This window comes from Vulpes vulpes, chromosome X, assembly GCF_048418805.1.
Source record: "Vulpes vulpes isolate BD-2025 chromosome X, VulVul3, whole genome shotgun sequence".
In the NCBI taxonomy this organism is placed as follows: Eukaryota; Metazoa; Chordata; class Mammalia; order Carnivora; family Canidae; genus Vulpes; species Vulpes vulpes.
This window is the reverse complement of record NC_132796.1, coordinates 54,626,615-54,653,546: the sequence shown is the minus strand read 5'-3', so window position 1 is coordinate 54,653,546 and position 26,932 is coordinate 54,626,615. Positions and strand designations below refer to the sequence as shown.

General features: G+C 38.4%; 1 protein-coding gene across 3 annotated transcripts in view; it reads left to right on the top strand.

The window, feature by feature from the left end:
- The window catches only part of NEXMIF (neurite extension and migration factor), a 135,147-nt gene extending 108,670 nt beyond the window's left edge, over nucleotides 1–26,477 (top strand). Inside the window, exons 4-7 of one of the 3 annotated variants that reach the window (XM_072744783.1) lie at nucleotides 1,457–1,537; nucleotides 15,023–15,148; nucleotides 15,829–20,200; nucleotides 20,800–26,477. In XM_072744783.1, coding sequence (XP_072600884.1) covers nucleotides 15,070–15,148; nucleotides 15,829–20,200; nucleotides 20,800–20,893 — 4,545 coding nt within the window. In that variant the 5' untranslated portion in view covers nucleotides 1,457–1,537; nucleotides 15,023–15,069 and the 3' untranslated portion in view covers nucleotides 20,894–26,477. Of the gene's footprint in view, nucleotides 1–1,456; nucleotides 1,538–15,022; nucleotides 15,149–15,828; nucleotides 20,548–20,799 lie in introns of those variants that run through there. The other 2 variants (XM_072744785.1, XM_072744784.1) reach the window with 2 other exon arrangements.
- The last annotated feature ends 455 nt before the right edge of the window (nucleotides 26,478–26,932 follow it).

Genomic DNA, 26,932 nt, shown 5'->3' with positions numbered 1-26,932 from the left:
TTGAGACAAGAAAATTGGAAAAATAAGTGGAGCAAAAATGGAAAAGCAGGAAGAGGGAAATATAAAAACATGGGTTAAGACAACAATCTCCTTTTTCTCCCCAAAAAATCTTGTCATAGCTATCAAGATGATGCTACTTGCCCACAGTCCACAGGAAGACATAATAGTTAACTCATTTGATCTAAGTATGTAATAATATTTTTATCTAGGTATATGCTGAGAACAAATTAAACTCTCTGGCACTGTGAAAAGATCAAAATGTGAATGTGCAGATTTTCTTTTTCTTCATCCCACAACCTAATGATGGCAGATGATAGGAAGCATTTTGCTTTACCTCTCTCTTCTGTGACTCATAAACTCACTATTCTTGCTTTCCTGCTTGTCTCTTGGCCTTTAAATGAGGTTGCAGCATCCTTAGGACCCTCTAGTGGTCCTTAGAGTTCAGAGGAAAGGTTGAGTAACGAGGTAGCCAGATAAGGGAAGAGTCAGTGATTCTATCATACCCATCTTATTTCTTAACTAGTTCAAGAAAAGTACCTAATGTACTTTTACCTAACGTAAAAGCAATGGAGCATATTTTCAGGTGAGTTATTGTCTTATTTCTTCACTAAAAATATTTTAAGTTGGCACAACAATGTACTTATGTACCGTGACAACAGACTGGATGATCCTCAGAATATTTATTAAAAATTAACTCCTCTAGTCACCCAAGGTCTAATTTATTTCAAGGTATCTAGTTAACATTAAACACTATTAAACACTCTTATATCCATTATTTCTTTCATTTGAGGCCCCAACAGCCCTGTAAGTAGAAATGACAGGGATATTCATCTTTATTTTATAGCCTCACACATTAATAAAGATGATAAAGCCATGACTACAACCGAGAATCTCCTGATTCCTAGCCTAGCATTACTCTAGTCTACAGTTCTGACTCCCAGGATTCATTCTGAGTCGACTAGTATTAGCGTATTACTTTGATCGTGTTACCTCACATACACACTTAAAAATGTATTAAAGAAAGGATGCTATTCATGACTTCAGGACCCACTCAACCCAGTCTCAACAACTTCATATTATTACTTCCTTGGTCTTCAGTTTTCTTATCCATAAGTAGAGATGACACTTATTTTCTTGACTCACAGTGTGGTAATCTTCAAGTAAGTATCAGGATGAATGTGATAGTTTTACTAAATTGTAAAGCCCTCTGTAGTCCTGTCACTCTATTCATTTAATCTCTTAACTTCAATTAGAACTAGCAGTGAAAAAATAATATGCATGACTTTCTTGGTTGTGCAAAAATTTGTTCCTGGGTAAGACACTATTGTGTTGTTTATTTTTGTTTTGTTTTGTAAGTTTGACCTGACAGAAGTACTTCAAACACTCTCTTGATTGTCTTCAGATTGACAGTCTACTGCAACCTCCTTTCTCCTTTCCTTCTTACTTTTCTTTCCAGGGAAGTTTTCTATGTAAAGAATTCAACTTAAATGTTTAGGAAAACATGTTATTCAATTGGAGCTGCCCTATCAGTGTTGGGGTAAGTCAGTCCACTTTTATGGTCCCATCAAAGACTGAAGACTGTGAGCTTTGGAGTAACTCAGTGCTAAGGGTTTTTATTTATTTATTCATGAGAGACACAGAGAAAGAGAGAGAGGCAGAGACACAGGCAGAGGGAGAAGCAGGCTCTATGCAGGGAGCCCGATGCAGGACTCCATCCCATGACTCTAGGATCAAGCCCCAGGCCAAAGGCAGGCGCTAAACTGCAAGCCACCCAGGGATCCCTCAGTGCTAGGTTTAAATCCTGATTCCCCTCCAGCTGGCTAGGTGGGACTGAAGATCCCACCTAGTTAAAAAGTTAAGATCTGCTTAACTTTTTCTGAGTCTCAATTTCCTTACCTATTACAAAGATAATAATACATATCTCATTAAGACTGTTGTCTAAATTAAAGTAATAAATATATTTAAAGTACTTAGTAGGATATCACTCAATAAATGTTAGTCTCCCTCCCTCTCCATACTGTGGACATAAAAAGCAACCAGCTGAAATTGTGGGTGGATCAGTGTAGAATCCCCCACTCCTAGCGGAAGTCTTTCTGAATATGTATCTTAGGAATGGTAAAGGTTACCAGCATCATATCTGAATGCTAGTGACAGAATTATTATAGGTATACATACACAGCAAAGACATCATCTTTAACAGCTGTGTTTAGTTAAGTAACATATTTAAAACGTATAGACTTTAATCTATGGTTTCTCCTGGGATTTCATCACCATTTTACTTACTTTTTTCTGGCTAAAAAGTATAACTGTACCTTGGTTCCCCCTGTATTTCCCCCCCTCCACACACATCCCAGCCATCCCCCCAAGTACTAGCTGCCTTCTCAAAATCTGAATAAGAATCTGGATAAGCATTTGAAGGACATAGGACAGTGGATACCTGAGGAGCTAAGGAACTCAGGACTTAAAGTTCATGACTTTTTTTCCCTAGAAGGTCCTATTTCCTTCATATCTGCAGGGAACAGATGATGCTAGAGATACTACATCAAAGCTTGATTCTTCCTTGTTGCACTGCTGAGTAAGGCAATAAGCAAGACAGAACCTGTCATTAAAGAGGGGAACTGAGTGGGAAAAAATAGAGAGGGAGACAAACCATGAGAGACTTCTAACTCTGGGAAACAAAGGGTTGTGGAAGGGGAGGTGGGTGGGGCGATGGGGTAACTGGGTGATAAGCACTAAGGAGGGCACTTGATGCGATGAGCACTGGGTGTTATAGTATATGTTGGCCAATTGAATTTAAATTTAAAAATGTAAAAAACAAAATAAATAAAAAATAAACATTAAAAAAAGAAACTGTCATTGAATAAAAGAAGTTAAATGGAGCAGGTAGTGGAAATAGTTTTCTCTTTCCCCCAGGAGAGTCTGGAGAGGAAAAATAGCAGAGGCTTTGTCAACTTTCTAGGGGCAGAAACCACTGGTTCCTCTCCCTTCTGTCTTCTCTCTCCACCTAAAAACCCTGATGAATTATGGATTCTACCCCTGGCTCTTTTAACATTTGACAAAATAAGCTTATCAAGACATGAGGGAAAGGCAATATATGGTCACCACGATAGTCCTGGTGGGGAGGGGCTATCAGGTGGGAAATAAAAAGTAGGATTTATATTAGGGTCATGTAAAACCATCCAGTGTGCAGTGATGGGGCAGTTTGGCTCCATGGCAAAGGACAAAGTTTTTCAATTTAGCAGTCCCCTCCACTCAGCAATACTTTGAAGTCATCAAATAGATTGTAGAAACTTTACTACTCTTGTTGTTTTTGGTACCACAAAATGTCTTAGAGATCAATAGGAAAGATAAAAGAAGAACCAGACTGCCCCATTCAGGTAGTTCTCCTCTATGAAGCTGTTGAGTTACTTTTAGCACTGGTTTCTGTGCACCCTGTCTTGAACCATTCCAAAATCCTGGGGATTCCACCTCCCAGTTTAAACAATCAAGAATTGTTTAAATAGCATTCTCAGGTGGGAAAGGAGAAGAATATTAGAACTATAACTTTTGATGACCCAGTATGAGCCAGGTGCTGTACTACTTTATATATATAAACTAATTAACTCTCACAGTAACACTATGAGGTAACTATTACTTTTGACATGAGGAAATTGGAGCTCAGAGAGTTTAAATGATGTCCCCAGCATCACAGAGCTAAATGACAGAGTTGGGACTAGAAGCCAGCCTGCTTATTTCATTTAATACTAATTAATTTATTTTCACCACCTGTACTCCTAACCCATCTCTGAAGGAAGATAGCACTATTAAAGTATCAGTTATTATTGTCATTATCACTGTTATTATATCATATACCACTGCCATCTGGAACTGAAGTAGTTGTAGAGAGAAAAAAGAAGAAAAAGAAATGAAACAGATTTGCTTGGTAATTAAACCCAGGATTCCAAACCAACCAATTCTAATGCCAGTCACTACCGTCATCATGCTGAAGCCATTCCCTAGACCACAAAGTGTCTCTTGTCCTGTCAACACATAGGTGAGAACTGAAGATCGTGGACAGTCATGATTTACTGCATGGCTGGCATCCATTTTGTCTTGGAAAAATAGAGCAGCTGTATGCCACTAAATAAGATGTATGAAATCAACATTAAGATATATTTGTTATAAATGCACTAAAACATAGACAATTAATAGACTATGCAGATGCAAGAGATCATGGGATATTATATAACAGGACTGGGACTGCATTGCTAAGCTAAGAGCAGGGTTTTTTTTCTTTTTTTCTCTCTGCCTTTATTTCTTCGTTGTTTCTGAGGAAGCTGTTAGTGTCTTCAAAGCATTGGCATTTGATTTTCATTTTAATTTTCAAGATATGTTTGCACTTAATTGGAAATATGGCAGGTTCACTGTATGTTGTTTTCCTTTTGCAAGACCTTGTTTGTAATTGAGTCTAGGCTAAAAGGGAAATAGAAGAGTACAGCAGGCAATAAAATCCAGCCAAGTGGAGTGTCATGTCATTGGGTTTTCAATCTCTGGACAGACCCTGGAGAAATGTGGCAGAGCCTTCTTGGAGAAATCACTTTTTTTTTTTTTTTAGTTTGGGAGAGGAAGTGGTGCCATGATGTTAAAGGCAAGAACCCTCATCTACCTTAGGCCAATTTACATAACTCTTAGTGGCTTTGAAAAACTGTCATGACTGTGACTGAGAAAAAAAAATATATGGGTTCTTTAAGCTTTTTGTTTTTTAACTATAGCATTCCTCCAGTGGCCAAAGCCTCTTGTTCCTGAGAGACTCTCTCTGTCCTTTATAAAAATGTGCCTCAACATGGCTTGAGTCCATGGGCAGGCCATGATCCTTGTTCCTATGGCATTTGGTGTCATAGTGTGGGAATTTCTTCTGTTCTCTTTCTCACACACATGGCTGGGTAGCTTGAGTAGAACCTAATTTTATTGGCTTTGCTCTACGTTCTTTTACATATTTCTAAAAGCTCTTTGAATTTGTTTCAGATTCGTACAATTGATTTTCTTGTAGTCACATTGAATCATAAAGTATTAAAATTAGAGTCGTCTAGTCTAACTTCTCCATCCAGTGCTTAAATTTGTTCTTTATTGTTACCTGTTGCCCAGCCTTTGCTTGAATATTGCTAGTGGTAGGAAGATTGCTTTTTTTTCCCAATGCCCCTCCTTGACCCATTTCATCTTTGGACTTCTCTGTTGATTCATATGTTGAGCTATAGACTTCCTATCTCAAGTAACTTCCCATTGTGGTCTAAATAAACAAGTTTAGTTTCATTATTTTGGTAATAGCTCTTCAAGTATTTGAAGGCAGAAAACACATTTCTTAAACTTTCTTCCCTGAGTTTAACATCAGTTTTGAGTCCCCTTGTTCTGGACATTTTTCTCTAAATGAGTTTCAACTCATCAAAGTTGATTAGAACATACATTTGTTCTCTTTCTGCTGCCTTAAAGACATCAAGTGTCCTCTGTTCAATTTTTTCTTTGTATGTCTGTAGGTTAATATTTTTTAATGTTAGGTCATTAGCACTGACAGATGATTTTAACTGAAACACATACCCTCAACCTCTCCCTCTGACCAACTCTCCTCCCTCCCCAGGAGACAAACATTCTAATTTGGCATGACATTATCTGGCCTAACAGTGCCTGGTATATGAAGTGCCTAAAAGGTCATCTTCCATTGTCTCATCTTTCTGAAGTAGTTGAATTAAGTTCAAACTCAGGATGTTTTTGAAATCTTAAATCTCTCTGGGGATGTTTTTCATAACATCTTCAAACTGGATAACACTGCAATAAATGAAGTAGGCTGCACTGAATTAAAAGGTTATTTCCCTTGTGTGTCAAGCTAAGAGAGAATGTGAAGCCTCCCATTAGGCCCTGGATGTCTCTGGCTGTCAGTATAGCAATCCTGTCTCCATTAGGTTCTTAAACCTCCATTGCTTAGTGAAAACTTTAGCCAGAAAACTACCCATAAAACTGAATCCTGAGTGATACCAAGGAAAATAAAAGGAGCTACAGGAAGAAATCAGAAATAAACAGAAGAAATAAGGGACTTTATAAACCAATAACCTGAGTCCAGGTAATCAGAGCCAAAGACCAATGGAAAATCATTATTTGAAGTTAAAAATAAGATTGAAACTTCATATAAGACCAGAGCCAAGCAAAAAATGGACAATGATCAATAACAGGCAGAGTGATACCAGTAAGAATATTGAAAGTTAGCAAAAGGATGTATATTCTAAGGGTTAAGATACCCTCAGTTAAAAACAAGGTCACATACTAAGATTACAAGTACTTTCAGTTGTTGTTGTTGTTGTTGTTGTTGTTGTTATTGTTTGAGGATTTTCTATAAAGCCAGAAACTTCTGCTAAGAGTTCTATAAAGTGCTAGGCTGGGCATCTTGGGTGTCTATCATAATGAAAACAGATAAAATGTGGTGGGTGCTTGCCACAGAAAATTATGCACCAGATAAAAGCAACAGATTAAATATATGTAAGACACATGAATGGGTCTTTAAAACATAATTTATAGTAAAAATTAAAAGAATGAGATGCGTAGCATGATACTGTTTACATAAATTCTAAAAATATACACATAAAATATATCCTTTAAAAGAACACATACAAAAAAGGATACACATTCACCACATTAGAATAATTATGTATGAAAGAATGTAGGAATAAATGGGAATAAGTGAATAATAGCAAGAAAGAAGCTTTGCTTGGATTACTGATGAATTGAGGAATATGATAACATCAATCCTGTGTGCCTGAGACTAATAAGATAAATAAAATGCTAAGCCATCCTGTACAAATAAAAACAATGACTAGAAACAATGACTGGACAAGTAAGAATAACAGTACTAAGTAGTGGAATTTTCTTTGATAATGAAAATGTTCTGCGTCTATGCCTGCCCAATATGATAACCACTAGCCACATGTGATTAGCACTTGAAATATGACTAATGTTGCAGAAGAACTGAAATTTAATTTACTTATATTTATATTTAAATGGCTACATGTTGTTAGTGGCTACTGTATTGGAAGTGCAGTTTAGAGGTTGCAAGTGAGCCCAAATATTGGTACAGAAAAGGTAGATGCTGTAGTTGCAGACAACACTCCTTCTAAGAAACACTCAACCCTACCAGTAGATGAGAAGATAGCAAAGGAACCTAAGAAACCCAGGATCACTAGGAAAGAAGAGCACTCATCCTTGCCTTGTGCAGACTTGTTTTGCCCATCAGTAAGTGTCCCAGAAGCCTGGGAAGATTTTCCCTACTGTAACTTGGCTGCTGGAAGTAGGAAGAGTCCTACTGCTGCTGTTCAGCAAATGGGGACTTTGAAATTTCACATGCCATGAGTGTTTCCTAAATATACTTTAATGAGCACAGAGTCCCTGAATGCCATCTGTATAGCTTTGGGCATCGCCAGGTTGGCATGAGCTGGGTGTTAGAGAATATACCCTAGGGAGCTATTTCAGAGACTCTGGTACTATGAAGGCTTTTTTGCTGAATTGGCTATGAATGACAGTAATAAATTGCCAGGGGTCAAAACAGAGAGATAATAGTAATAGATGTTTCCTAGGTTATTGGAGAACTCTAACTAGAATGACATCTTACTTATTCTTAGGCCCAGCCTCTCTTCTTTTCTGATGTCCCCCCACCTTATACCCTTATCCTTTCCCTTGTTTTTGGATAGTCATTCTGGTCCTGTGTAGAAAATTAAAGGAGTATAAGAAAAATTCTTCTGATGGGAGGGGCTACATGGCCTTGAAAATATATGGCATTAAGTTCCTGAGTGATTTTTGTGGGGTTATTGGAATTTTCCTTTCTTGTATTGAATAAAACTTCTATAGCAGTCAAAACTATGTATTTTTATAAACAAACTCATCTTAAAGATCTCTTTAAGTAGCTACACAAAGAGATACTCTTGTGGAGTCCACTTACTTTTGGAGAATGTCTGGGCCCTCTGACCTTTGGTAATGACAAATATTCTGGTCCTAAAAAGGTCCAGGCATCTACTAGCCTATCATTTTGAAAGTAACTGCTAAACTCAACTATAAACATGTCTGCAAAAGGAGTGTGATGAAGGTAGGGTGAGATCTGAAACAGTAGTTTTACCACTTGTTATAGGTTGCTTAGCAACTATGTATATAGAAGAAGGCACTATGATTTTTTGAGTGTACATGAACATTATGTGAGTGTGTGAATGGGAGAAAGATGGTGTTTGGACTGTTACACCTCAGGGTAACAACACAGAGCTCTAGAATCCAAAGTCTAAAAGAGCAGCGCCTCCTTCCCAGCTGGATTTGGAATTTGGCCTTTCCCCCACTCCCTTTCACTCCCTGCTTGGGATAAGCAAAAACATTTCTCTTATATGTGACAGCATTCTCCAATAAAGACAAATAAAAAGTTAGTACTCTAGTGGTTGTTTTTATTTATAAATTATATATTTCTCCTGATATGTAACATGGTTCCATGGGGATATTTCCAAGGATGTGTATGTGTTGCCAACTCACTGTGTGACATTGGGCAAGTAGTTTCCCCTTTTTGGGACTTGGTTACCCCATTTATAAAATGGGGAGTTTAGGATTAAGCTATCTTCTAAGATCTTCTATCCCTGTGATTCAGTGCTTATATTTCCGAAAAGAATATAATAGCATTTTAAAAATGCAATTAACAAGATAGATTAGTAGTAAGAAAAGAGATTAGAAACTGTATGGAGAAAGCCAAAGGGTAATTCAGCCTACAGTTTTTGCACTCAAGCATTAAATGTAACTCAATGCTGCCTGTCAGTGAAGGCACTCGGTAATTAGGACACAGTCCTTGTATAAACCCATTCTCAGAAAGTGCCAGGCTACAGTGGCATGCTCCTTCTAAGAACTCACCATCTTGTACACACCAGTGGGTGTCCTAAGTTGGTGTCTCTATGCTTGCTATGCCAATATACTGCCCATTTAGGTCTGGTGACAAGAAGAAAGAGACTCTTTTTTGAAATACCCATTCTTTACCTGACAAACAGTAATTAGACTTATTTACTACTTGTTCTTTGGACATGAGAGAGAAAATAAGCAGGAGAAGGCTTAAAAATAAAATTGATTTGCAAAGGCAAAGGTACTCAGATGTGCCCATAAAGTGGAGCTACCTATGGCCTAAAAATTTAGAAATTAAGACTAGTAGGGAGTTTGGCTATTCCTGACGTGAATGCATGAGTACCTCTGTTTGTTTCCTTCTAGCCCTACTTCAAGTTTTATTGAACACTAGGTTTTATGGCATTGGCTTAGATCTTTTATATAGACAGTGCATTTTTGTGCATATCTTTGAGTTTTGGAATCTTTATAATGAGGGATGAAATAGATTTATACTGTGCTTTTGAGAGATATAAAATTCTTTTTTAAAATATTTTATTTATTCATCAGAGAGAGAGAGAGAGAGAGAGAGAGAGGCAGAGACACACGCAGAGGGAGAAGCAGGCTCCATGCGGAAGCCCGACGCGGGACTCGATCTGGGGTCTCCAGGGTCAGGCCCTGGGCTGAAAGCTGCACTAAACCGCTGAGCCACCCAGGATGCCTGAGATATAAGATTCTTTAGTTTAACTGTGATCATCTCTTTTCATGCCTCTCTCACCCTTAATATTTTTAAACTTACATGGGTCCTCATTTAAGTATGTTTTCTGTACATAAAAGCATCACACCTCCATATTTCTAACCTAGTGCCTTGAAATCGTGACAGGTTTAGAAAATGGAATTAGCTAAGCAGCATTATGGATAAAAATGTACTCTCTGAACTATTGCTGATTATGTCTTCTATTATACTGACTAAAGTTGAACTGGGAAGAGTCAGACTAGACAGAGCTTGGCGAGGCTAGCCTGGAAATCTTCTCTGGACCTGTTCACTACTGCAATTCCATCTCCTTGTTCCATTTCAATCCCCAACTAAATTTATAGATTCCCCATCTATAATAACTTGCTGGTCAGTTGCCTCCTTTCCAGTATGACAGCTAGACCCTTGCCAGCTTCATTATCCATGTTGGACCTGATTATTGGGTTTATTATTTACCTTGTTTTATTCTCATGAAGATCTGTATTTCTGAGGTTACTCTGACCTGAATCTAACAATCTCTAATGCTCCTTTCACAACCATCTATTAATTCCTTGACTTCTCCCTTCTCTATATATGCTGACTCCTGCCCGCCCCCCGCCACATATGAATTATTTTCCAAACACACCTCTATAGTTCTACTCAAATTTAACATCTTTCCATTCCTATTTCCTCCTCCCTAATTCTAATCTTCTTGACTTCTTATACCTGAACATTGTCTCCTAACCTATTTCCCTACCTCTCTGATTCTTCCATTTTCATTGGTCCTAATGTCCTATTCAGTATCTTCTTGACTTAAGATTTAGGTGGCCTCCACAGTGTCTCTTTTCCATCATATCTTCTTTGTATACCTAATATTTTAACCAAATGCTTACTGTTCACCGAATTCTCCCCCATCTTTTCCTATGGTTCAACATAATTGTCTAATCAACTTTTACACAGTACATACCATGTGCTAAGTACAATGTGTGAGCTACTCCCTGTGGAGGTGAAGGGAACTTAGTCTATTAAGGGAATCAGATATAAAGAAGTCATGTTTATATAAGGTGATAAAGACAAAGGGGATCAATGGTCTTTGGGAATACAGAGAAAATACTAATTTTATTTGTATAAGAATCAAGGAAGGTGTCAAGAAAAAATTGAGTAGGGAATAGAAGAGGGAAGTGAAAAGGAGGCTAGAAGGGGAAGGAATGGAAGGAGTAAGGGAAGGGAAGAGGGTGGAGGGAGGCATTCCACGCAGAGGGAATATGAAGTGCAAGATACCTGGAAGCAAAAAGTGATCTAGCATATTAAGAGGGGCAGAGATAGCTAGAATATTTGGAAGTATAGGGAGAGAGAAGCAGAATGAAAGAAGAACATAACTTGAGAAATTGAGGATTGATTGAGAGGGATGTTATATACAAGCCAAAACAGAAATACTTAAAGCAAGTTGTCAGACCTATTAATTTTACAGCAGTCATTTAGAGGATAGACTGGAGTGGGGAGAGAATCATGGCAGCTCATTAATTCCTTCTATCTGGAATGCCTTTCCTCTATACTTCTTCATCCTCACCTCCCAAAAGACCATTCATGAAGGTCCATCTCAAATGCTGCTGCTACTGGTAAAGCTTTCCCTGATCTCCTTCCTCTCTAAAAGTGGTATAGTTCTCTCCATTTAAAACTCCCATGGAGGGATCCCTGGGTGGCGCAGCGGTTTGGCGCCTGCCTTTGGCCCAGGGCGCGATCCTGGAGACCCGGGATCGAATCCCACATCGGGCTCCCGGTGCATGGAGCCTGCTTCTCCCTCTGCCTATGTCTCTGCCTCTCTCTCTCTCTGTGACTATCATAAATAAATAAAATTTAAAAAAAAAAAATAAAACTCCCATGGAGGGCAGCCCCAGTGGCTCAGCAGTTTAGCACCTGCCTTTGGCCCAGGGCATGATCCTGGAGTCCCGGGATCAAGTCCCACATCAGGCGGGAGCCTGCTTCTCCCTCTGCCTGTGTCTCTGCCTCTGTGTCTCTCATGAATGAATTTAAAAATCTAAAAAAAAAAACTCCCATGGAAAATTTTGCTTCTCTTTCAGCAATTTATACATTATACATTTATTAAAGTTTGTTTATGGCTTGTTCCCTCCCAACAGACTCTGAGAGCCTTGAGAACATGGATCTAGTTTCATTCATTCACCTGTCTTTCCCACTGTTGTGCCTAGTACACTACCATTACCACAGGTGGTGCCTTGTCAATTTGTTGAATTTATTTAAACTGGTATCCTGAAGATTAGCATTACTCAAACCTCAGAGCTTATGTTGTCTCTGGTCCAAAGGCAGAAACATGATTTACTTCCCTCTGTTGCTTTTTTGTTTTGGTGGTTGTTGTAGTAGTTGTTGTTGTTGAAAAAGGTCAAGGACAGCACAAAAGCTAGGGAAAGTTACTTAGACTCTGAGACCTGAGGCTTAAAGGCCTTTGGGGAAGAACATAGCAGCCTATTGCGATAGGATATGAACCCCTCTTCAGGCCCAACTGGGGGGAAGGGCAGGTAAGCAGGGTTGCTTTACCAGTTTAACTGAGCATTTCCTTGCTTCAAAATACCTGTCTCCATGCTAATGTTATTTCAGTGCCATTAAATTGCATGATTTACCATGATCAGCAAAGCAATTTGTTGTACATAATTCCAAAAGTGATAATCAATTTTATCTCAAAATAGATTTTTAAAATCCTGCAAAATTTATTGTCCCAAAATGCTGATCAGTGAGGAGAAGCTAAAGCAAGCCAAGAACTGTTTGTATTACAACTATACATTACTGTCCCTCTCCCAAATCATACTTATAAGCAACCAAGACATAAATAAATAAAAATGTGGGGAAATATATGCCTGTAGGTTGTCTCATAGCTGAGCTTTGAAAAGACAAAGGACATGACCCCAGGATTATCTATTCAGGGGTTAGCCTTCTAATTCTGCAGAACAAAGGTCCAAATAATTGATAATCACTAAGTTAATATCTATATACTTAGTTTTCTCTTTTGAAAAAAATGTAAACCTAACAGAGTCAATTTTACAAGATAATTATCAGTCCAAAATGAAATAACATCTGTAACCATATCTAGCTTACTACCTGGTGGTTATTCATTCTCTTACTCTCCCCTTTCCAACTCATTAAGGTCCCATACCCTTCTCCATCTCTTCTTTATTTCTTGCCAAGGTGTGTTCTTTCTACTTTCAACCCTTTATGATTCCCTTTAATTATTGAAATCTACAAATAATTTGGCCTTTATCAAGTCCCTGCCAAGATGGAGTTAGTGAAGGGGAGGTGTTAAAGGAAAGTAAAATGATAGTTAAAGTTCATTTGAGTTTGTTTTTATTTTGTTTTGCTTTGTTTTGTTTTAGAGAGAGATAGCATGCATGAGCAGGGTTTGGAGTGTGCACAGAGGGAGAGGGAGAAAGAGAGAGAATCTTAAGCAGGTTCCACACTCAGCATGGAACTGGATGCAGGGCTTCATCTCATGACCCTGAGATCATGACCTAAACTGAGATCGAGAGTTGGACACTTAACCAACTAAACCATCCAGGCACCCTTCCGCTGAGTTTCTTAAAAGGAAAGTTGGCACAGAGGAATCCATGATAGCTGTGTGATTCCATCTGACCCATAAGATTCTCTCTGAAGCAGAGGGCCAACCATCTGATCAGTTTATTCAGTTCCACTACAAATGAGCCCTTCTTGCCAAGACATGGGGACTTTGACATGCTAGCCACTCCTCTCCACTTTCTAGAAATCTCCAGCCCTTCTTTTTGTGTAAATACAACAATTAAGCATATCTTTCTCTTTTCCCTGGCACCTGTGGTTTATTGACTGCTCTCAAATCAGGTCTTGTATAGAGTGAGAAGAAAGTTTGGCAATTCAGATATATAAATGTTAGGGGAAACTCAGGACTATCTGATATTTTTAAAATTGGATGATTGCCTAATATAGACTTCTTATTTTACAGATAAGGAAATAGGCAAAATGTCACAGAGACTGAATCATATAAAATTCTGCTGCTTCTTGTTCCATGAATGTTGTACCTATCTTTTATAGTATGTTCATGTAGTAAGATAAGTGATTATACACTTGAGATTTTTGTAATAGCTGCTTGGCCATCAGCAGTCTGTGCTATTTTAAAAGATTTATTTATTTGAGGTGAGGAGGGGCAGAGGAAGAGGGAGAGAGAGATTCCTCACATTCCCTGCTGAGCACAGAGCCCACCTCAAGGCTTGATCCCAGGACCCTGAGATCATGACCTGAGCCAAAATCAAGAGTTGAATGCTTAACCAACTGAGCCACTCAAGCACCCAAAGTCTGTGTTTTTAATAAAGAGACGATACTTGGCTGAGAACAAGGTCTAGAAAAAGGGGGGTTGTAATAAATGAGGATTTATAGATGTGATGGCATGTGGTAGACAACTCCATCTCATGTGGCCTTGTTTTCTATTGATTTGCATATACCTACCAACCAGGTAGGTGGGCAGGAGATAATGGGATATAGATATGTATTCTATGTCCTGAAAATACCAGATGACGTAGGGACCTTTTCAGAAATTTCAAATTCTCTTTGTAGTAACACTTTAAAATCTTGCTGGGTTGGGAGGAATATTTGTCAATAACAGGTCTGAAAGTTGAGAAACCAAGAAAGGAATTCTCTACCTCTTTCCATCCCTAACAGTCAAATTTTAAGACACAGAGAGAAAACATCTGAGTGTGATGTACATGTGTGTGTATGTATGAAGTACCTTATTTTTGAAGAGCTTTAGATCAACTGAAGAAGAAATGAGGCAAACAGAAATAAATCCAATTACCACGTACATACATTCCTTATCTCAGGTCACTCTCGACTTCACTCTGCATCCTTTGGCCATGATTAGGTTAAATATATTTGTATCTGGGAGAAGGCGTAAGTTTTCTTGCTTCTTCAAATTTCCATTATGAATAATAAGGTGGCCTAGAGGGGATAAAAGATCTAGGACGTATGAATGAAGTATATATTTAAAATTGAAATGAGATAAAAACAGGGAGGGAGGCAAACCATAAGAGACTGTATAGTTGAGAGAACTGAGGGTTGATGGAGGGAGGTGGTTGGGGGATGGGCTAAATGGGTGATGGGTATTAAAGAGGACACTTGGGATGAGCACTGGGTGTTATATGTAAGTGATGAAACACTAAATTTTACTACTGAAACTTATACTACACTATATGCTAACTAACTTGAATTTAAATGAAATTTTTAAAATTGATTTATATAGCAGGTATAAACTATGAAACAAAAAAAAATTAGTAAAAGAAGTCAGTCTGTAAACAGGTAAATTCCAGTGAGCCTTTTTAGACCTCTCTAACTGAAATGACCTTAAAACAGAGACAAAAATACATTTAATGACTAACATTATATATTTAAAATGTGCAGGTTGGACAGCATTTGGACTTGGAATGAAACAATAAGAGGTTACATTCATGGATAACCAACAAGATAAGGCTGTCGTTGCCTCAGCCAATGGAGAAAACACTCTGATTAATGGGGTCAAAGAAAATGGTAAGAGAATTTCATTACGGTATATACTATCTCTCCTAGTAGTCTTTGTTATTACTATAGATTTTTAGTGTCCATCAAGTTGGAGCAGGTTAAGTCTAGGGTGCCTCTGAAATTGATATTAATCCTAAATTTATTCCACCAAATTTCTAACTGGGCTAGAAGGGTCTCTAAGAGTTATCTAATCCAAACACTTTGCTCTTGCAAATCATCTCTGTCAGATGAATACTTAAGTTCCTCAAAATTCCTAGTGAATTATAAATATACTCTGATATGTGGCTTGGAATGTTTAGATTAAGAGGAACTTCCAGAACAGAGATCTGAATGATAGGACTAAGCTTTATAGCTTAAAACCATAAATATCCCATCTGAGCATTTTCCCATCCAGAGAGCCTTGACTTTTCAATTGATCAAGCAGTCCAGTTATTACCTTATTTCTGAAGAGAGCTCTGTCTGTGTCTAAGGAAAAAGCTGAATCTAAAGAAATACTGTTTTTCACTTGTGTGACTATTCAATATAAAATCAGTGTTGTTCTTTAGCTTTGTAGTTTCTAGTTCTAAAACAAAAGAAGCTGAGCCTTAGCTTATATAAGATTAAGTACCAGAAACTGATCAAGGGAAAGAGAGTGAGTGTGGTCTAAGACCATTAACTTTATTTCTGTCATTTCTTTCCCTTTTCTCCAGATTCAGAGGACCAGGATGTGGCAGTAAAGTCACTGGCAGCTCTAGAAGCTGCTGCACCAATCCAGCCTATACCGATAGTTCAAAAAGAGACCCTGATGTATCCCAGGGGTCTCCTGCCTCTGTCTTCTAAGAAACCTTGTATGCAGAGCCCTCCATCTCCTTTGGGGCTAATTGAAGCACCTGAGCATGCTGCTAATAGTGCTTCTGTGAATGCCATCTCCCTTACATCTGGTGTTGCAAAAAGCCTGCATACATGGTCACTGCCCAGTGAGTGTGAGAAAGCTCCATTCGCCATAATGGAGCCTGCAGGCATGTCAGCTCTGAATGGGGACTGCCTCATGCAGCCAAGCCGGACTTGTTTGGGCTGCTTCATGGAATCCAAGGATGCAGTAGATCCTGAGCCAGGGATCAGTCTGAAAGTTGGTGATCTAAATAAGGATTACGAAACCTGTGCAGTTTCTGATATAGGAATTCAGTGTATTAATGCTGGAGAAAACATGAAATATGGAGAGCAGCTGCTCTCAGACCAGCTCCTAGGCTTCCCTTTGCACAAATCAAGGGCAGGAGAAAAACGAGAAGCTGAGAAATCTGACATCGACTTGGAGGATCCAGCTCAGAAAAGCTATTATGAGGCATTACTGTTAGACAAGTGTAATACAGAAGAGGCTTTGCTGGCAAATTCCAATCAGGATTGGGGTTACTTTGAGACTTTCATTAGTGAGAGTAAGATTGAACTGCTTGACCTCTGTTCCAAAAATGAGCTGTCTGTCAACTTATTCTCTGAAGAAGATGTGGATAACTACATGTTCGATGATGATGAGTCAACACTGGGCAGTGATGTCTGTTCCTTGAAAATTCGGTATGAGTCCTTCCAGGACAATGTTCGAGACAAGACCACCCTTCTAATGCAGGAGGATGCCCAATTCAACTTTTTTCCCAGTGTCTTTACTACCTGCCCCAAGCGGGAGTCTAAGAGTGGGGTCCTGAAACAGAACAGTGACCTTTCCCAATTCAAAGTCCCTGATGTGAATATCATCTGGGGGGAGGAGGATAAAAACTTGGACAAGAAGAAAGGCAAAGAAGAGGGACAGGAATATAAGGGTATAGAGAAAAAGGATGAAAAGGATAATGGAGAAAAATCTGCCTTAAATAAACCATGCAGTGGGACTGAATTAGGGCAATTTAAGAATCCAAAGCAGGGCCATCTTGACAATTCCTTGGAGGCATCAGGGAATTTCGGTGATGACAATTCCTTCATTGAGGTTTCTTATGATGCCATGGGGGAGATCAAGGACTGTAGCCGCTATATGGCTAGGGGCACAAATTCTGGCAGCTCCTCCTCCCAGCAGAACTATGGGCTGCGAGCCAAGAGAAAAGTCAGGTACAGTGAAGATTATCTATATGACGTTGATTCACTAGAGGGTGAAAAAGTAAATGAGAGGAAAGAATGGCTTCCAGGTGGTTCCAAAGAAGAAGATGATGATGAATGGTGTCCCAAAAAGAGAAGAAAAGTAACCCGTAAGGAGCCTCCTGTTATTATCAAATACATCATCATCAATCGCTTTAAAGGTGAGAAGAACATGCTGGTGAAGTTGGGAAGGGTAGATTCCAGTGAGACAACAGTGAATTTGAGTGAGAATCAGCTCAACAAATATGCCAAGCTTGCCCCCTTGAAGGGGTTCTGGCAGAAGAAGAAAAAACAGAGAAACAGCAACACTGACTCCAACAAGATACCCTTATGCCAAAAACAAAACTTTGAACCAGGTAGCTTTGAGGTGTCATTTCTGCCACCTGCTCGAAAACGAAAATCTAAACTTGGCAATAGGCACAGGATTCAAAGAATCCCATCTGTGGAAACTTCAGCAAGTAGTAAGCAGATATCACTCTGCAGTGATCAGAAGCAAGGTAGTGCTCGTAAAGAAGACGGAGGCCTGAAAGGTACTCTGAAGTCAACTCCTTTGGCTGTACCCAGCTGTGCAAATGGATTGCATTTAAATGATGTCACAGGCCCTGACTCAGTAAAAGTCAAAGCCCAAGATGCAGGATTTAAGGGGCCAGAAAGGAAAGTGCTCAACAAAATCAAATTTAAAAGTGAAGCCAGGTTAAAATCCAAGAAAATCAAAGCTGGGCAAGAAAATAAACCAATTGTTCAAATGAGCCCCCTTTTGGAAGATCAGTCCTCTATGGCTAATTTAAAGAATGAGCCTATTCCTGGGACCTCAAACAGCTCTCATCTATCTGAATTTCATGAGGCAAAGGTTTCTAAGAATTCTACTTTCTTACCAGCCACCTGTTCTTCTGAAATGCCTCTATCATCTGCTGATGTTGCCAACAACATACCTGTAATCCCTGGAGGGTATCTACAGACATTGTTAGATGCTTCTGATTTGTCAAATAATACTGGTATATCATACTTTACTCACCATTCTCCAGAGCAAAATGAAGGCAGCCTCACTCAAACGGAAAAATCTTTTGTGCCTCTCCAGCCTGTCCAGGACTGTGTGCTTTCCGCATCCTCTGAGTCTGAGCTGCAGCAGTCATCCCAAAACTTCAAAATAGAATCAAGCAACTATGGAAATGTGTGGCCCAACAAGCCTACTTCTGGCCCCCCAGAATTCATGGCTGAAGTTTCAAGGGAGATAGCTCCAACCCAATCTAATGAATTTGGAGTCTCCCAAGTAGTCTCCATGGGAAATAACCTCACAGCTACAACATACAATCGAATCTGCCTCAATAGTAGTGGCAGTAATTGCAACAAGGTCTTATATGCCTCTGTGCAAGACACCCAACTCCCATCTGATGACTCTTATCAATTATGTCACTTTAATAATGGAGAGATATGCTTTCCTTTCCAGCAGGGCCCAGCCAATATGGATGATGATCGGCTCTTTAGCTTTGATTCAATGGCCCCACTCTCTGTCAACTCAAGCAGTTATTGCTCCTTAAGCTTGAAATCCTGTGAAAAGGATGGTGATGATGATATTACTGATGACTTCCTAGCCCATTGCAGCCCCAAGCTGGTGATCCAGCAGAGTATTGATGAGATAACACCATTAAAGGAGTCTACTGACCTCTTGGATATCTCCAACTTCACTCCTGACAAATTCCGCCACTCATCTCTCTCAGAGATGTCCCCACCTGACACCCCTAGTCTTTCCCCTCAAATTACCAGATGTGAGAGTATCAAGATGCTAGGAACACTGAAGGAGTTCCAAGAGGGCATCCCAGGATCGTTGGGCAATATGGAGAAAACCAAATGGGACTGCAGTACCCTTTCACAGCAGGTTCAAGTGAATGATGGATTTGCTTTAAATAACCATCAGTTTCAGTTCCATATGTTCAATGATGAGGATTCTGTCAGCCTGCTCCAAAAAACTCCTTGCCTATCAGCATTTAATGATCCATCTGGTCAAATGAGTACTAACAACAAAATGTCAAAATCAAGAAAGAAAAGTTCACCCAGCAAGAGTGTGGCTATGAACCAAAGCTCTTCTCAGAAAAACACCAGGAAAAAATCTCTCAAAGCCAACAACAAAGGGATTGAAAAGCCACCTGGCAAAACCTCCCGCCAGGCCCCTAAGTCGACGAAGAAAGGGAAATACATGGCTGCAATTAATGGAGAGAAAATGCAAATTGGCATTGGCCGTGGGGGAGGCCAAATCAACAGCATGTCCTCCACAGAGAAGACATTGGACGAATGTATCCAACATGGTAGCCCTGTGGCCTCCATGAAGATACCAAGTCAAAAAGGACTTTCTGGAGATTGGACTTTGGGGAAGGAGAGCAGCTCAGCCTGGAGCGACCTGAACATGGGCACCAACACCAATAACCTCCTTGATGATGACCAACGGGAATTTCAGGAGCCTTCCTATATCTTATCCAACATCGCCTCTGGTATGGCAGATGTACAGAGATTCATGATGGCCTCCATAGAGCCCCTTTGGGAACCCATGGAGCACCATGGGGATCCCAACATATTCTACTCCCCAGAGTCCAATAGTCTAAAATTAAAAACCCTCAAAATATTGGCTGGGACACCACAGGAATATAAGAAAAAAGTCAACAGTGGGTCCCCAGGAGCCACTAAGAATCACAGGTCCATCAAGGGTGTGAGTAAAAGCAATGGGAAAGCAGCGATAGGTGATCCTGGTCATGCAAACATGCATGGTTATGAGGACTCTCGCTCTGCCTTCTTTGATAAAAAGTATAATAACCTGAGCACTTTAGGCAATAATGGACCAACACACAAAAAGTTATATCGTCACAAATCCAGCTCCAAGGTCCTGAGAGATGAGAAGTGTAAGGGAAAGTGCGTGGAGCGAGAACAGGTCCACAAGGATGAGGCTGGGACAGCTTCTTTTGAAAAACTAAGGTAATACTGCACCAAAATGGCCGAGATGATGTACCCTTAGCTTTCCTACTACCTACTAAGCCCACAGTCCCTCATTTTTTTCCTTCTTGAAAGCAAAATTTGCATGAAAGAAACTGTCCCATTCCCTTCTTTTTTTCAAATTAAAAAGAAAAAAGTGCATGAAAAATCCCTACACCTTTAAGCCACCCAAAAGATTGGGCAATTTTGTTATGGCTTAGCTAGGGATAAACTCTAACAAGGCTACGTTTTCTGCTATTCAGCATTAGTTTTTACTGATTGAGAAAATAGAACTAAAATATGCTCTTGAATGATTTTGGGAAGGGAAGGGCTTTGCAGTAAAAAAAAAAGTTTTGAACAACAGAATCAAAAAGTTATATAGACAAAAGGGCAAGACCATTTAAGCAAAAAGAGCATAATTTGGAAAACAGAATCTCATCGTGTGGCAAGTTGGAGTGCTTTCTAGTGCCCCCTGTATTTGTATTTCTTTCTGCATCATACAGCATTTAGTATGATATAAACAAATTTAGATTGTATGATCCCTTTGTGGGACATACACTAAAGCTAACTAAGGTGGCATAAATTGTTTGGTTTTTCTGCAGGGATTCCGACTACAATCTCCTAAAAGCAGAAACAGCATTTTGGGTTTTACCTGTGTTTGAAGAAGAAACTCATATTTTCCAGAAAGACATTTGATGTTTGTGTTTTATTTCTTTCAAATATGCCTTGTGGTATGTATGTTGACATGTAAGTGCTTAAAAAAAAAGAATTTTGAAGTGTGGGAATAAGTCTTTGGAAGCAAACTTTAATCTGATGTTCTATGTAAAAGACTTCAAAAGTCATACAGTTGCACAAGTAGTTTATGCACTATTTACCCAAGGAAGAAAAGGAAAACATTGTGCCAAACTACAAACAAGTGACTGTATTGTATATATTTTTACTGCTATATCAACATTTGGTTGTGAGTATTTGGGGAGCTTGTCCCTGTTGATTTACTAGAAACATTCCAGTGATTCTTGCTATTAACCACCCCCACTTATGTGGATAGCACCTATAGATCACAGTGGAAAAATATGTTGTGTTACACAATTTACCAAAACTTAAAGGATACTGTTTGAAATGTGCCAAATTTCCTTACCTCATCTCACAGGTTCACCCCACAGTTTAAAGTTCATTAATGAATTTTTAAATATATATATGCATACATACATTATTTTGAAATTTTAAACCCTACTGTCCTATGTGGAAACATGAACAATTAAATAAGGCACAATAAAGTTTTGTTTGTTCCATTGTCTAACAGTTCAATTGTTGAAAAAGTCTGGAAGTCATGACAGCTAAGTCCATCAGGGACCTAATATATGCATTTATAAAACCTTTTACAAGGAAACAAAACAGCTGCTTTAAAGTTTGTTTTCTAAAAGCAAAATCTGTAGCTGAAAATTATTTAAAGTGCAAAGTTATATTGCTGATACTTTATATCTCAGTTTTATATATTTTATAATAGTCTGGGATAAATTATAAAATAGCTATAAAATCAACACTAATGATAAATGAAGTACATAGATTGTTTTATTTAAGTAGTTTCATAAATGTTTTGTCAAAAGTGCACTCATATCATGGCTTTAGTGTTCTTTAAGTGTTTAATCTTGCAATGCCAATGTCATTTAAAAAATGTTAAGGCATCTCAGTTCAACTTCTATGAATTAAGTACATATATTAGATAAGCTGAACAATTTGTGGTAACAACTAATCAGGGCCATATATACTTAGTCTGAGGATGACTAGTATTTGATGCCAAACAGTAAACTTAAATTTCAATTTTTTATATACATTTTTGAAATCACATTTTTATTCAGCCCTTCTCCCTTTTGTCTTTAAATTTCACAGCTTCAACACTACTAGTGTTGCTTTTTCTTCCCCTTTATTCACCACTTGACTTCTAACATTTGACCTATTTTCCTTGCACAGTTGAAGGCCTGTGTGTCTAATGACTGATGCATTATGGCACAGATGAGATAATGGATGTAAAAGCGCTTTGTAGATCGTAAAGTGCTATACAGATATAGGGGATTAATATTATTAATGTTGTTGGTTGTTGTCGTTGTTACTCTTACTATTCTTACTAATACTGTTACTAACCTATTAACTTGTGAATATATAGGCTGTGGGTGGGAGGGTGGAGAATAAGTGGGTGGGGGAAAGGGAGACTTAAAAAAAGGAAGATGTTTCAAAAGGAAAAACTTGAGGAAAATATAAACCTACCTAGTCATTGCCACCTAAATATATTCACAAACAGAGAAGCAACATTTGAAAGTAGTCAGAGAGAAATGGAAGGAAGCCTGTCACATATATAAGTACATATACTTCCCAGTTCATGATTCCTTTCACCAGCCTGCTCTACTACTTATAACTAGGTAGTAAAATGAACAAGCCTGTGTTCTTGATGGTGTGATTGTGTGTGTCTATGGAAACGAGTGGGTGAGGAGCATTTTGTGAGGCTGCTTCAGGCCTGTTCCTAGGCTTTGGTGCTCTTGTGCGCTGAGTCTTAGACAATAACTTAATGGAAAGGCACCAGATGAAACATGTCTCCTACTCTACAGCTGCTGTCCAGAAGGGAAAATAATCAAACTGGAACACTTTCTTCTATTTCTCCACTCTGATAGCTAGCTGTTTATGCTTAATACTATGGCTGGTTCTTAGGATCTAGAATTTGTTTTGTTTTTGTTTTTTCTGTTTTGCAGCTAAATTTTGGTTTGGAATCAGCAACTCTTCCTGTATTATGATCCCTAAGACTCCAGACCTCAAAGTCACTTACAGGAATGGAGTGCTTTTTATGTAATCAAAAGGTGGCAATTAAAGAAGAAATACAGAAAATGTTCAATGGGTACAATGTGTTTTATATAAAAAAGTATGGGAGGAGTTGTCCCAGTTTTTCTCAGTATCAGTTCAGCTTTGTAAAATGGGGTGGGGGTGGGTATAAGGACAGCCTGAAACTTTCAGAAACAATTTCCTTGTCAGAACTTGCTATCACAAGTACTTTGGAATGGAAACTCTTTCAGTTGCTCCTCTGGAGCCCATTATGGGCCAATTCTAGGACATGGTTCATCCCTTTCTCCAAAGAGAATTGACATTTTAAAGTACCGTTTTTAATGGCCTACGTGCATTATATGTTTTTAACATATGTTTCAGTGACTTATAATCAGTCATTTTGTACTAAAACATAACAAGAAACTAAGTTTGATTAATAGAAAGATAAGATAAGGCTTATTCTCTTAATCTCATTTAATATCCTCTCAGTACATTACATTCTGAGCTCTTCAGTTTTTATGGCTTTTTTGGTCCTGTCACTGCTCACATTTTTTTTCTTCCTGTCACAACATAGTAGGCCTGACTTTTTGGAGCTCCCTTATTCAACCATCTGCCTTAGTGGAGTGAGGACCATGATATAAAAATAATGTTTTGTCCTATCACTGATATTTCAAGTCAGATTTTTGGAATTTTCCTTGATCTGAAATTCCTGATTACCACTCCTTTCTAACACCTCTCTGAGATGCTGCTTCCTATTAATGCCTCCTCAACAGAATCTGATTTGATCTTTATTCTCCTGGAAATGGTATTCTCCATTATTCTTCTTATTTAATGTCAGTCCTTGATCTTGGAATTTTTCTTCTTTTATAATTTTATATTCCACCTCCCCAAAGTGTCAGAGTTTAAGAACCTTAGCCAGGCTACTTCTGGAATTTCAGAGGGCAACTTTCTCACCCTTAGTTATCCTTAATTATCTTGGCCACTTTTAAATCTAATTTTAAATACAGAGGGAGAGAGAGAGAGAATTTGAGAGAATTTCACATGACTAAGGAAAGTTGGAAACTTCTTTTCCTTGAAGGTCTGTAAAAATATCTCTGATCCCCTTTCTGCCCTAGTTAGATGCTAGACTATGTGGAGAGGGTGCTGAAATTGTAGCCTTGACCAAGGTTCTTCAAGATTTGGGGGGTTATGTTTGGGTTGTGATAACTGGCTTAGGCCAGTGGCCTCTCCAGCGTCTCATATACCAACTTCCTCACATATGCTGCTTCCTCTAATCTTTCTCTTCTGACTTCTTGTTATTCTGTGCAATTATGTGTTAAGGCCTTACCTTCTCCTAATCTTTTCAAACCTCCTGCACTACCTTGACTGTCACTTCTTTAGCCATCTTCCTGAAGTCTTTGGTGCTAGGTGGGCTTTTGTGACAACTTTTACCTTCTCTGACCTTTTTCCTTGCTGAGAAGCATCTGTATTTGTGCAGGGGGGAGGGAGGGACAGGGAGGGGGCTAAGCATGTATGTAAGAGAGAGAAGCATAAAGGATGTTTCAAAAGCTGTAAACAGCTCTGACTAGCATCCTATGTCCTGTTATGTGAGGTTCTGCAGTTTTAGTGAATTTCTGTTTTAGTGGGTCCTAATGAGCATTTACTGCCTAAAGGAGAAAAACCACATCCAAGGACCTCTTAACCAAGCTTGCTCTTACCAGGCTGAACCAGTCTGACGCAGATCTGCCACATCTTCAATTTACAGATGCTCTCAGAACAGTTCCAAGAATTGAAGAGAACTGAGTTTCTGTCCCGAAGAGAAGAATAGAGCACTAGCTAGTCCTAACTAGAGCTAGAACTATAAGGTTTTTCCCCCCTAGATTATTAAGCAATTATCTAATTTCTGGAGTTTTATTTTTACCTAGGATTTTTTTTAATGATAGCTTATTATAGGAATATGTCCTTTTATGAAATAAAATTAATATGAAATTTATTTTCTAATCATAAAATTCACTAAGCCCACCATTATGTTTAGGTTTAGTACCAAAATCAAACATTTTAGTAAGTAGGGATAAAATAGGGAACTTGTCAACACAATGTAGGCCAGGGATTCTTGTAAAGGTTTCTCAAGGACCTGACTAAGAAAAAAATTTAGCTGTGTTGTTTAACTTGGGAAACACTGTCATCAACTTGAAGGTCCTCAGCCAGCATGGGACTATTTTGATGGCAGTACACAGGCTACCTTTTAAGGCACATTTTTTATTCAGAGCATTAAACAGTAGCTACAGTCATGAAGCAGAGCCCCAATTGTAGCTACATGATACTTGAGATGTACTCTTGGTTTCAGAATCATAACTAAGAAATGAAACAACTGGAGAAGGACAATGTAAAGATGCTTAGTACAATGCTTAAGGTGTGAATGAGGCTTTTAAAATCAGTATCTAGGTAAGTAGAAAAGAAACATTCAACATTGAATGGAAAGGATGTCTGGTCCACCTATCAGATTCAGTGGCTTCTGAATCTAAGACATCCCTTTCAGAAAGGAGAAAGATGTTTAAATCACCCTGCTTCTTTCAAAGATACCTGGTTTTACAGCACAAAAGATAAGGCTTAGAATGAAAATTAGAAGAGGCCTTTTGTTTTTGACTCCCAGTGAGGAGGGTTGAAAGCTTAAAATGCTCTACTTGGATACCTGTAGCACTGACTAGAGTTTGCTGCCTACAGTTTTGAATGTACTAGTCCTTAATTTAATTTCCATAAAACTGAATGCACCTCTTTAGTAAATTACTGATTTATGGTGCTAAAGAAACTATTATCTCCATTGTTCTCCTCTCCCAAGCCCTTTAAACATTTAAGAAAATTTAAAATAAACATGTTAGAGGCCCTTTTTATGAATGTAACCTAAGTTTCTGTTTGACATATGACACTGCAACTTTAAAATGTTATGAAATTGTTTGCCTTTTTTCTTTCAGAGTTAAGCTTTATAAATAACCTGTAGAGTCAATTGAAGTATAAAGCTTAAGGATCACTCTTAAGACGCCTACAAAATCTTGTATATTTTTAAGTGTGCCAATTTGTAACATATTTTGTAAGTGTATATTTTTCTTAGAAAAGTGCTGTGAAGTGTCTGTATGTGAGAGTTTTCCTTTTTCTGCACCACTTGGTGCTAATAAAAGGATATTTACTTCAAAGTTTCTGGTTTTAGAAACCATAATACAAAGAAAAAATACACTTTTGTTGGGAATTTTGTAACACAAAACATGTTGTGAAAGAGTGTAGTGATCTTGTGCAAATGAAAATGAACATTTGTGAGCTTCTTGCTGTTTTATAGATTTTCTTGTAAATTATTCTTGTAACACCTCTGGTTTTGTTGTTCTTGTTGCAAAAGTTTTAAATATTTGTGACTGAGTGTATGGTGAAACTGTCATAATGTACCTAGCTGAGTTTTGTTATTGTTTATGGAATAAATAAAAAGAAAAGCTTAAAAACACTGCTTTGGAATCATATGTAACAGAAATCAAAACATTTCTAAATAAATTCTATGTCCCAAATAAAAAGTTCTTTGTCTAGAAATTGATGGAGCTAGACACTATTATGCTACATGAAATCAGTCAGCCAGAGAAAGACAAATACCACTCATAGGTGGAATTTAAGGTGCAAAACCAATGAGCAATGGGGGAGAAAAGAGAGAAAGAGAGAGGCAAACTAAGAAACAGACTCTTAACTATAGAGAACAAACTGATGTTTACCAGAGGTTAGGTGGGTGGGGAGATGGGTTAAATAGGTGATGTGGATTAGGGAGTTCACTTGTTGTGATGAGCACTGGGTGATGATGGAAGTGTTGAATCACTATATTGTACACCGGAAACTAATATTACACTGTATGTTAACTGACTGGAATTGAAATAAAAACTTTTAAAAAGTTCTTTGTTGTCTAGAGCAGTG